The sequence below is a fragment of the Bos indicus genome, chromosome 9, assembly GCF_029378745.1.
Source record: "Bos indicus isolate NIAB-ARS_2022 breed Sahiwal x Tharparkar chromosome 9, NIAB-ARS_B.indTharparkar_mat_pri_1.0, whole genome shotgun sequence".
Classification (NCBI taxonomy): domain Eukaryota; kingdom Metazoa; phylum Chordata; class Mammalia; order Artiodactyla; family Bovidae; genus Bos; species Bos indicus.
The window spans coordinates 76,462,346-76,475,347 of NC_091768.1; the positions used below are offsets into that span (position 1 = coordinate 76,462,346).

The 13,002-nt window shown below is 40.2% G+C and overlaps 1 protein-coding gene across 8 annotated transcripts in view; it reads right to left on the reverse strand.

The window, feature by feature from the left end:
• Positions 1–13,002, reverse strand: part of NHSL1 (NHS like 1) — a 415,209-nt gene that overhangs the window by 56,082 nt on the left and 346,125 nt on the right. For 7 of the 8 annotated variants that reach the window (XM_070795555.1, XM_070795556.1, XM_070795557.1 and 4 more), the window contains one exon: positions 9,414–9,566. In XM_070795555.1, coding sequence (XP_070651656.1) covers positions 9,414–9,566 — 153 coding nt within the window. Of the gene's footprint in view, positions 1–9,413; positions 9,567–10,801; positions 12,993–13,002 lie in introns of those variants that run through there. The other variant, XM_070795558.1, reaches the window with a different exon arrangement.

Genomic DNA, 13,002 nt, shown 5'->3' on the forward strand with positions numbered 1-13,002 from the left:
TTTATTCTGCCAAAGGTGGGAAGCTGGTAAAGAATTTTTAGTGAGAGGCATGATCAGATTTGTGTTTTAAAGACAACACCCAGCGACAAGGGTGCGGGCTCAATGATACCATTATCAACCTTGTCAGAGAGCTATTCATACACTTACCTCTGACTGGGTGTAAACTAGGAAAGCAGCCATGTCGATTCATCTCTGACTCTGCTGCAGCTTCCAGCCCAGCACCTCATTTGCTGGATGCACTTAGCAGTTTTTGTGTCGACACAAACTTAGATTCTAGACAACTCAGGGCTTGCATTTAGCTGTGAATTCTACTTTTGTGTCAATAAACCCCATATGTATCACCCTTAAGCAGTTAAGTACTGAGAGGCCAATCAGAATTTTGGAGCTTAGAAGGGAACTTAGAGATTAAAAAAAGTTCTTTTCCTGAGGGAGAAGCCAAGTACAAAAATGGGATACGATTTTCCAACATCTTCCAGGCTATAGGCAGCACTAGAATCACAATTCTGGCTGCCTATCTCATTTTTCGGAACAGGTAATAACAGCAAAAGATGGCAAGGCCGCTGTGGTTCAGGGAAGATGAGACAATTGCACATCCTACTTCTGTGCAGTGTTTCCCACAATAGAGAGCCACTCCACCCCCACGCTCTCCACTCTATGCCTATTTTTGTTTAAACTAGAAAAGAAGTTAAAATTCTATATGAGTGAGTGTAATTTAATGTTTCTTACTTATAACATTGGTATATTTAGTATTTCTAATCCCTTATCTTTCTTTCCTTTGTCCCTTTTATAACCTGAGTCTTATTACCATGTTTTTTAAGTTCAGTTCAGTTCAGTCGCTCAGTCGTGTCCGACTCTTTGCGACCCCATGAATTGCAGCACGCCAGGCCTCCCTGTCCATCACCCACTCCCGGAGTTCACTCAGACTCACATCCATCGAGTCAGTGATGCCATCCAGCCATCTCATCCTCTGTTGTCCCCTTCTCCTCCTGCGCCCAATCCCTCCCAGCATCAGATTCTTTTCCAATGAGTCAACTCTTTGCATGAGGTGGCCAAAGTACTGAAGTTTCAGCTTTAGCATCATTCCTTCTAAAGTACTAATGACTTATTATAACCCTAAAATAAGCACCAAAGCCTATTAGGATGAAACAATGATTACTGATGTTCATTACATACAATGTCTAATGATGAAGCTTCCTTTATTTCCCTTAAACATGTTTGAATTTTAATGAAATCAAGAATGAGTAAAGAGAAGTTTGCAGGTGCAACAGGGAAGTCACCAACTTTAGTCTATTTTGCATTTCTTAAATTAATTGGCTGAAAAAACTAAATCTGCCTTGAGGCTCTGATTTGCAAAGTGAACTCCGTCCCAATGACCTTTTCGGAAGTTGAGGGCAGCTAAAGAAGCATCAGAGATAGGCCCTTGGGATCTGAGATCGAAACAGGCCAGCATGGGCTGGGTGAGAAACCTGATTGGAGTTCTTGGCAGAGTTATCTATAAACTGTAAAGTAGCTATCAATTAATCCCTTAACTTCCATAAATCCTGGTTTATCATATACAAAATAAAGTGAAAGTCGCTGGGTCATGTCCGACTCTTTGTGACCCCATAGACTATACAGTCCATGGGATTCTCCAGGCAAGAATACTGGAGTGGGTAGCAGTTCCCTTTCCCAGGGATCTGCTCAACCCAGGGATCGAACCCAGGTCTCCCACATTGCAGGCAGATTCTTTACCAGCTGAGCCACAGGGAAACCCAAGAATACTGGAGTGGGTAGCCTATCCCTTCTCCAGTGGATCTTCCTGACCCAGGAATTGAAGCAGGGCGTCCTGCATTGCCAGCGGATTCTTTACCAACTGAGCTATCAGGGAAACCCCTAAAAGAAATGGGATTCAAATGCAGAGGGGATTAACCAGAGGACCAGGGAGGGGCCTTCTGCTCTAGCATCCTGGGTATCTTTCAGAGACTGATGGGGCGTGGAGGAAAAGGCGTCTTGCTCATGTGGATGAAGTGAACGTGTCTGTGAGCGTCACTGTCATCTGATGATATCTGTCTTTTGTTCTCTTCCTCTCTCCCTCCTCCCCAGTGTCTATCTCTGGAGTATAATGGCTGGGAGGGAGAGTGTCAGCTAAATCATGACAGCATCTGGGAAAGAGGACTGAAAGTTCTATCTGTATCCCACTGCACTTATATAAAAGACACTCCTCCACAAACACCTTCTGCTTCCACATTGAGGGACAGGTACTTTGAGATACTATAAATAAGTTGGTCTTATTCCCATGAAAATAGGTATTGGGATCTTTATCTTATAGATAAAAAACAAGTTCAAAATCTTAAAGAGACACACTCAAAATTAAACTCAAACAATATATTCCTAGTATACAACAGAGGCAGGACGTGAACCTAAACATCATCCATGTACTTTTCATGAAACCTGGCCTTTTCCTATTAGAAAGCAAGAACAACAAGAGGTTTCTGGCAGTCAGATCATGCTCTATTTTTGACCAAAATAATAGCACCATAGGATTCCTTAGTGGCTCAGATGGTAAAGAATCTATCTGCCTGCAATGCAGGAGACCCAGGTTCAATCCCTGGGTCAGGAAGATCCCTGGAGAAAGAAATGGCAACCCATTCCAGTATTCCTGCCTGGAGAATTCCATGGACAGAAGAGGCTGGCAGGCTACAGTCCATGGGTTGCAGAGAATCAGACATGACTGAGCAGCTTTCACTTCACTTCACATTACCAAGGGTTAGACACGTGTCTTCCAGGAAGTCCTGTGAAGAATGCCACAGGATCCCAAGAGGGGACTCTACAGCCAAAACCCATGGACCCATGTGCCCAACGCACACAGATGTCACCATCAAGCCCCCTCATCAAATCCAGAGAGGCCCCCACAGCCTTTCCCAGAACAGACTCACTTGTCCAAGTCTACATGGAACTAGTTGATGGCTTCCTGACAATGAAAGGTTACGCAGTGACCTTCAGATAAAGATAAAGTCTGTGTGTCAGGAACTGTCAGAGAAACCTGGCTAGAACAACTTAGAAACTGTGTCCATAATTTTGAAAAAGGTATACCGCTATTTAATGTCAAACAGGTTGGTTTGTACACACACGCACGCACATTCTATTGCTTTAAATTACTTGGTATAAGTAGTCATTTCTTCACAATGTATATCCTCAATTCCTATGTCTCCAGATATAATAAATATAACCTTCTGACTCTGAATTAACACAAGCCAGATCCAACATTCCTCCCTGTGCTCACACTTCTAATTCTGGAGCCACAGAGCATGCTGACCTGCTAACGTGTGGTTTTTCAGGAAAGAGAGCTGTGACTAGACATTTCTGATGTCAACAACAGACACTCTGTGAACTAATTCAGGCAGGAGTTACACAGATGCAGGAACCAAACTGCCTGCTAAGCACACTGAGAAAGTATGTTCATCTCTCTCCCAAGTTGAGCTTTTAGGGGATGAGGGCTTGAAGTAACATTTTTTCATTACAACCTTTAATAATCGTATAATTGCCAAATGAGGCTCACAGGTTATAAAGACATAAAATCTAAAACTTTCATTGAGTCCAAGCAAGCCTACCCCATCCCTCAATTCCCCCTTTCCCACTGAATTGTGGCCTTTTCAATAAAAGCTAAAACTATCCAGTTAAACATTTAGTTAGATAGAGGTTATTCATTATCACAGCTAACTCTGATGAAGTTTATGAAGGGTTTAAACAACCATGGAGATGTAAAGAGTAGAATTCTTCTGAAAATTTAGTAAAATTTACTATTCAATAAAATTTATTATTCATAACTAGCCAGATGTCCAGTTGGGCCTAATATCAAAATACTCTTAAAATCTTGGTACATTTTTGTGTTATTGTTAGCAATAAATCACTACCTAAGTCTCCAGTAACTAAATACATCAATTAAAATATAAAATCATTTGATCCAAGAGCATGGCCACTAAATTCTATCAAATTCTCCAGAGATTGGTCCCTAAGAACAAACACAAAAGATCTGCCTGCATTAGTTGGGCCAGAATGGAAGCTACCTCCTCTAGGCACTTCACATGCCATTTGACACTATAAAAGCCCATCCTCTCTTCAACGGGGGAATGGGAGAGTGGGGTCTCCCAAGGCTTTTCTGGTGGATCGAACTCTCCTCTACATACCCAGTGTACTTCATACGTTTCCATTACTCTACTGTTTGTTCATTTCAGTCTTGACACCAGACGGCAAGCACCTCAGCTCTTTAAAGCTGGGGACGCATGACCTTTTGTCCATTCATTTAAAAACTCTTGGCACAGCACAAAATTGATCCTTAAAATACACAAGTAGTATCTACATCTACCCTTTAGGTACTAACGCAAGCTTAGCTTTTTCATAAAAACATTTTCGGTAAACCTGTGGTCTACTGGTCTACTGACCATTAAGCATTTCCGCATTATTTTAACATAAGCCAATATTTACAACACTTACTTATTAATTTCTTGTTGTTTAATCGTTCAGTCATGCCTGACTCTTTGTGATCCCATGAACAGCTTCCTCTGTACATGAGATTCTCCAGGCAAAAATACTGGAGTGGGTTGCCATTTCCTTCTCTAGAGGATCTTCCTGACCTAGGGATCAAGCCTGCATCTCCTGCTTGGCAGGTGGATTCTTTACCACTAAGCCACCAGGGAAGCCCTCAAAGGATAGTACTCCTTTTTTAAAACTGTGAACAAGGTCACAGTAAGAATAGAAGGAACAAAACAGATTACTCATTGTGAATACTGACTTACCTTTCTATATTTTTAATCAAAGAATGCTGAGGTTAAGTTATCTTAGACTAATAATCTTACATAACATCATACTTTAATAGTACCATATATTCAGGGACTGGATTTTTTCTTTTTAACCTTCACTGATAATGATATAACAAATACTTTGCATTCATGTTATGTTTATTACAGGTTGCTAACATGATGTCGGGGAAGTGGTATGTGAAAGTACATGTGATTAAAAGTAAATAAATGAGAAACAAAAGCACTCAGATATTCCTTCTCGTTTCATCTCTCTCAACCACTGTGCTTCAAGTTATCAATTATCTAAAATCCCTTAAGGCTCATTTAAATCCAGACTTTAAAAGTTGGGCTCTAAGGATTTTCCAAACTTATTAATCTTATTAATAGTAGATCCCTTCGATGAACCACTTTAGGGCACTTAAGCAATCACTATAGAATTTACCTTTTCAAAATAAAATCTAAGTGTCGGCAAAATGTGGATGATGATATTTCATAGGTATCTACTAAACAGTTCAAAAGAAAATGAAGTTAGAAAAATCTATACATAGATATACAGTGTCCTAAGGGCAGAAAAGAGAAGCTCTGATTAGGTGCTTGAAAATACACGAAAGAGGTCATGAAGCACAATTTCCTGGAAAGTGATCAAAAAACCACTGGGCCTGAATATTCAAACTCACACATACCTTCCTGAAGGTATTTTCTACAAGCCAGACCAGGCAGGGCTTGGTCTTCAGAGCAACAAAAGAAATGTTAACAATGGCACTGCCTCCGGGGTTTGTCCTGGGAACTGTGCCATTTAATATTCTTATTAATTCTTTGGTGTATGAACGTAAACTCCAGGTAAAGAAGTACTTTGTCAAAAGTTCCTAAAGACAAATCACTAGGAACTGAAGGGATCGAGAAGAAATTCTGGTTGGATTTAGGCACATCATGAAGGCAACACAGCCAAAGTACATCTCTAAGGCCACACAGAAGAGCCCAACGCACATGATTCTTTTCACCTAGGCTTGTAGTCACTAAATATGTGGCTTGTGTGCTGAGTTGCTTCAGTGGTGTTCGATTCTTTGTGACACTATAGACTGTAGGCCGCCAGGCTCCTCTGTCCATGGGATTCTCTAGGCAAGAATATTGGAGTGGGTTGCCATGCCCTCCTCCAGGAGATCTTCCTGACCTGGGGATCGAACCCGCATCACTTGCATCTCCTGCAGGCAGGTTCTTTACCACTAGTCCCATTTGAGAAGCCCATATAAGGGGTTACTCAGGCTAAATGTAAAATGGAGCCCAGTAATGTCCTCTTTTCTAGACAGTGCAATGCCAACATTATAAGATACATGATAAAATACATAAACCTGTAAGATACATATGAGATAATCAAAGCATTATACAAGATAAAAGGAAGAAAAAACAGGGCAATGATTAAAAATGTTTGTACAGTTCTGTTCAGAATATCACATCTATTGTGACTCTACTGACAGCTATTCTTTCTCTAAGCAGAGATGTTCTGCTTTCTTTAACTGCAATACAGCAGTTTTTGGCACCTCTCAAGTATTTTTCACATTGTGATTTGTTCTCCAGATATAAGTATAAATTTATCGACAGCTGAGATCCTGCTGGTGTATTCTGCATTTTGCTAGAATAATAGATTTCCAACAAATGGTTGATAAAGGCAGCAGTTAAGAATGTGGGCTCTGCAGCCTGAGATGGTCCAAGTTTAAATCTTGGATCTATCGCTAAGTCTGAGATCTCAAGCACATTTCTAAACTCTGTGTCTCCATGTTTTCATCTGTAAAACTTGGCACAGTAATGGTTTGTAGTAGGATTACTGTGAGGATTAAATGAGATACAATGTGCAATAGTTTAGAACAGTACTTCATATACAGTTGAGTGTTAACTGTTAGCTAATAATCAGAGCACATTAATAAAAGAATTAATTAATGACTGATACATAAGTGAAAACTATAACAAAAATAAGAGGGATCCTCAAGCTGGGGTTTCCTTCAATCAGTAACAGTATTTCTCCAGATATAAGTCTTTCACAATTAGATAAATACAGGATATGTCCAGTTAAATTAAATTGCACATAAGCAACAAATATTATTTTTAGTATAATTAGACCCCAAACAGCACATGGTAGGAGAAAACTGGTAGAAACAGCATCCGGGAGAATAAGAATGTTGGTTCTTTGTTTTAAGGGAAAGTCTCTAAATCTGAATTGATACTTTCAAACTGTGGTGTTGGAGAAGACTCCTGAGCGTCCCTCGGACTACATGGAGGTCAAACCAGTCAATCCTAAAGGAAATCAACCCTGACTATTCATTGTAAGGACTGATGCTGAAGCTCCAATATTTTGGCCACCTGATGCGAAGAGCTGACTCATTGGAAAAGACCCTGATGCTGGGAAACATTGAAGGCAAAAGGAGAAGGGGGTGACAGAGAATGAGATGGTCAGACAGCATTACCAATCCAATGGACATGAATTTCAGCAAACTCTGGGAGACAGTGAAGGACAGAGGAGCCTGGCATGCTACATACAGTCTATGGGGTTGCAAAGACTTAGACATGACTTAGTGGCTGAAAAACTGAATCTTAAAAATCACTTCTTCTTTAAAAATCACTTCTTCTTCCCCTCTTTATCACTTTGTCCTCTTTGCCGTGTATACACTTTTCTTAACATCACCAAGTTGAGGTAAAAATGAGAATTTTAAACTAGATACAAGTGTCTACTCTTCTTGGATTTCCTACCAGCCACAGTGCACTCTGCCCACCTGGACTAGAAGGAGTACTGCTGGGGTGAGCCCAAATTCTGGTAAATCAAACCACTCTGCATGTCCTCAAAGTATGTATTTAGGTCTCCTTTCCACCCAACTTGAATTAACTGAACAGACCATTACAAAGTACTAACTTTAACAATTTGCTCTGAATATTTAAACTATGGTCTTAAAAAAGCAGTGGCAAAATTTGGCAAAATTTCCCATATCGGCAGGGGTTTATTTGAGTACTGGTGGTTGCACTCAGTATGCCAGCAAATTTGGAAAACTCAGCAGTGACTACAGGACTGGAAAAGGTCAGTTTTCATTCCAATCCCAAAGAAAGGCAATGCCAAAGAATGCTGAAACTACCACACGATTGCACTCATCTCACATGCTAGTAAAGTAATGCTCAAAATTCTCCAAGCCAGGCTTCAGCAATATGTGAACCGTGAACTTCCAGATGTTCAAGCTGGTTTTAGACAAGGCAGGGGAACCAGACGTCAAATTGCCAACATCCGCTGGATCATTGAAAAAGCAAGAGAGTTCTAGAAAAACATCTATTTCTCCTTTATTGACTATGCCAAAACCTTTGACTGTGTGGATCACAATAAACTGTGGAAAATTCTGAAAGAGATGGGAATACCAGACCACCTGACCTGCCTCTTGAGAAATTTGCATGCAGGTCAGGAAGCAACAGTTAGAACTGGACATGGAACAACGGACTGGTTCCAAATAGGAAAAGGAGCACGTCAAGGCTGTATATTGTCACCCTGGTTATTTAACTTATATGCAGAGTACATCATAAGAAATGCTGGAGGAAGCACAAGCTGGAATCAAGATTGCTGGGAGAAATATCAATAACCTCAGATATGCAGATGACACCACCCTTATGGCAGAAAGTGAAGAAGAACTAAAGAGCCTATTGATGAAAGTGAAAGAGGAGAGTGAAAAAGTTGGCTTAAAGCTCAACATTCAGAAAACTAAGACCATGGCACCTGGTCCCATCACTTCATGGCAAACAGATGGGGAAACAGTGGAAACAGTGTCAGACTTTATTTTTCTGGGCTCCAAAATCACTGCAGATGGTGACTGCATCCATGAAATTAAAAGGCACTTACTCCTCAGAAGGAAAGTTTTGACCAACCCAGACAGCATATTAAAAAGCAGAGACATTACTTGGTCAACAAAGGTCCATCTAGTCAAGGCTATGGTTTTTCCTGTGGTCATGTATGGATGTGAGAGTTGGCCTATAAAGAAAGCTGAGCACTGAAGAATTGATGCTTTTGAACTGTGGTGTTGAAGAAGACTCTTGAGAGTCCCTTGGACTGCAAGGAGCTCCAACCAGTCCATCCTAAAGGAGATCAGTCCCGGGTGATCATTGGAAGGACTGATGTTGAAGCTGAAACTCCAATACTTCGGCCACCTGATACGACTGACTCATTTGAAAAGACCCTGATGCTGGGAAAGGTTGACGGCAGGAGGAGAAAGGGACAACAGAGGATGAGATGGTTGGATGGCATCACCGACTCAGTGGACATGAGCTTGGGTAAACTCCGGGAGTTGGTGATGGACAGGGAGGCCTGGCATGCTGCAGTTCATGGCGTTGCAAACAGTCGGACTCGACTGAGCGACTGAACTGAACTGAAAGGGTTCTAACCCAGAAAAGCCTCTTTGAGGATACATTTGCCTATCTGTAAATAGGCAGCTTTCTATAGACACCAGATCATACTTAGCATGTATTAAGCTGTATTTATGATAACTTACAAAGACACAGCATAGTATAAGTTCATTTTAAGTAGTCTTTTACAAATAGCAACCAAATCTATGTTTTCATTTCTAACAGCCAAGAATGCAAGAACATCAAGCTTGGCGGGTTTCATCTTACCCCTCAGTACTGATTTGAGGTTGAGCTTGGCTTGGCGGTGCAGGTCCTCCACGCAGGGGGGTCTTGTGGTGGGGAGGAACACATTCTCCTGCTGGTGCCATGGAGCAGTGTAGTGGACCGTCCATCGACTCTCCTCATCTAGGTTGGAAACAGCTGTAGAAAGAGAGAATACATTCAGGTTTTAAAGTAACTGTGTTACATCAAGATGAGTTCTGGGTACCTAAAACACTCACAGGTAAGGACCAGCAAGGGAGAAATGGAACAAATTCTGAATAAGATTCAATCTTAGACCCCAGGGGTCTTTCCACTATGTTTTGTGTTTGTTTAGTTAATTGCTTCCCATCTTTTTAGGCCCTCCTTTTACTCCAAAGTTAGAAAATGATTAACAAAATCAATAAAGACCTCCTGCTTCACTCCATCATAACAAAATCTATTAATCAACTATACTATGTCACTACATTATAAATGTTAGATTGCAAGACAGAAAACAACTTTTCTACTAAGAACCTGGCACCAATTCCTTCCCCTCTAAAGCATTATTTTAAAACACCACTGTTATAAATTCATTTAAAATTTTAAAAACTAAGCATAAACATTCAATGTAATACATTTAAATAGCATAGTTCAATTAGAAATCCATTCGTGCTGAAAAATTTTCTCTGCACTTCCTGCTTTCATGGAATATGTTCATATTCAAATGTTTTTAGAAACTCCAATGCAATTGATTTTTCCCAACACAATCCAATTCAATTCAATTTTTCCAACACAAAAGAGACTGAGGACATCAGAGGAAGAAATGGTAGGTTAAATCTCTATGATAATTTTCCTTTTACATTTTAGGGCTTAAGATTGCTTTGTCTATTTGATTTTTCCTGACAACACAACCCAAAAAGGGCTACCGATGGATCCCAACATGAAACTGACAACATCATACAAATTCAACAACAATTTTTTAAAATATTTTTTATATAGCCGTTGCTGTAAGCCAGCATTGGAGAGACCAGAGAAGTTTGAGAAGGACTCTGTGTTGAGGTGTTTACTGAAGGTGACAAGTCTAACACCTGTAAACCAGCAGATATCACAACTGTGAGTCGGGGGGAATCTTCCCCTCTCTGACCTATGCCACAGAGGATACACTGGGCATACACGTTTCTACAACATAATACGTCCCTGGAAATGAGACCATAAAGTAGATTCATAAAATAAAATGAACAGGCACACATGAACTATTGAACCTTTCTGTGTGAACATGTTTAAAATTAACTCAATGTACCTAACAGCACAGCTATTAAAACCATTATACAGATCAAATGAGCTAATATTTGGAAAGTCACAGCTTATGAAATAACTCATGAAAAGAATGGTTGTGGCAAGATTAGTGCAATTACCTGAAGGGAGTCCCTGACTTTTAGAACCATCAATGAAGAGGAACTTGGCCTTTCTCAGTGCCTCTGGGAACATGAGTCACCCCACAGACCAGAGTGAGGTCAGCACTCACTACAGGTAGTGAATTCCACAAGCCCACCTTTAAATAATTCACTTTCTAAATCATCCCACTCTCTCCAGTGATAAGATAAATTAGTACTACGTATGTAATATACAACATTATGAACACAATTAACACTGTTGGGTTATATATAAAAGTTGCTAAGAGAGGATGAGATGGTTAGCTAGCATCACCAACTCAATGGATAAGAATGTGAACAAACTCCAGGGATAGTGAAGGACAGAGGAGCCTGGTGTGCTGCAGTCCATGAGGTCACAAAGAGTCGGATATGACTTAGCAACTGAACAACAAGATAGTATGTCCTAAGAATTCTCACCACAAAGAAAACATTTTCTTTTTCTTTTGTATCTATATGAGACTATGAATGCTCACTACACTTACTGTGAGAATCATTTCATGATGTCTGCTAGTCAAATTATTATGCTATACACCATAAGTGGATACAGTACTGTATGTCAATTATACATCAATAAAACTGGACAAATTTTTTAAAAAATCATCCCACTTTCCCTACAAACTGCCAAATGGAAAAATAAACATTGAGAACTAGACATCAAGTTAAAAACAGAAACGTCCTGTGTACTTTCTGCTTTTAATGTTTACTAAAAGCTGCATGTAAATTCGGAGAAGGCAATGGCACCCCACTCCAGTACTCTTGCCTGGAAAATCCCATGGATGGAGGAGCCTGGTGGGCTGCATGCAGTCCATGGAGTCGCTAAGAGTTGGACAAGACTCAGCAACTTCGCTTTCACCTTTCACTTTCATGCACTGGAGAAGGCAATGTCAACCCACACCAGTGTTCTTGCCTGGAGAATCTCAGGGACGAGTGAGCCTCGTGGGCTGCCGTCTATGGGGTCGCACAGAGTCGGACACGACTGAAGCGACTTAGCAGAAGCAGCAGCAGCATGTAAATTAGGCACTTGGCATTTCACATATCTGTGGAACAAATGTTTTACATGGTACATAGAACTACAGTCGTAATCTATAAAATCCAAAGAGCCCTGACTTAGTTCTTAGTTATGATCTGAGAATCTTGCACAGGATGGAGCTTGCTGTGTGTCCTCCAAAGAGTAGCCAGTTAATTATAATGTTTTGTGCTGATGCCCATTGATTTCGAAGACTGAATTATCATACTTCATAGTTGGAAAACAATGAAAATGGAAACTCTTCCTACTCGCCAATTACAAATCAAATCCAAGTGATAGTGTCCGTGTAATTGCACATTCAGCCCCACCATGCGACTACCAACTGGCTCCTAAGAAAGAACAGTTGTCTCTCCCTGGTGTATCTCACTCTTGCCAGGGTAGATTTTAATCAGTCCATCCAAAGACAATCTATGATGAGGGGAGCTGTAGAAATGAACCCTGAGGGCTGTTCATTTGCTTTCTCCAGTTTCTCTTACCAATGCTCCTACCTACATTTATCCAGTTTAAACCCATGGCCCCAAAACTAAAATAAAGTAAACAACTATGTAAAAACAAAACTGTTTATAAATAAAATTTATACTTTCCAAAGAATGAAGAGGCATCTGGATTTAAAGAAATTGAAACCAACTGTAAGTACATAATGAAGCCACATCACAGAAGTTGTGTGCTTTACAATGACTGATCAGTCTAGACAGAGGCTGTCCTTGAGCTCTTAAATAACTAACAGAGTGTAGGAGACTTTCAGAGGATCATCCCCACAAAAAATATGTGATGCATCACTCAGAGGCTCCTCGTATTTAGCCAAAGAATTGAAACATCATACACTGTACATCAAGGCAGACATAAAGTAAATACAAGGGCTTTTTCCCCCCTTCTTCAAAGGATTATTTTTTTTTTTTTTGAGAATCCCAATAGAAGTGAATTCACCTAAAATCCCAACCATAAACAAGTAAGTCATGCTTTTAAAAAGAAAAAGTCACATAATTCTGCCCTAGAGTTATAAAAGTCTGAGGTATTTGAACTTGGTATAGAAAGGAGTTTAACAAACACCAATTATGCTGTTTTACACTCTTAATTTCATCACTCAAAAGGATGAAGTCGTACATAAAACACACACACTTACTCACATATAGTGCAGAGAAAAGAAACTACTTAC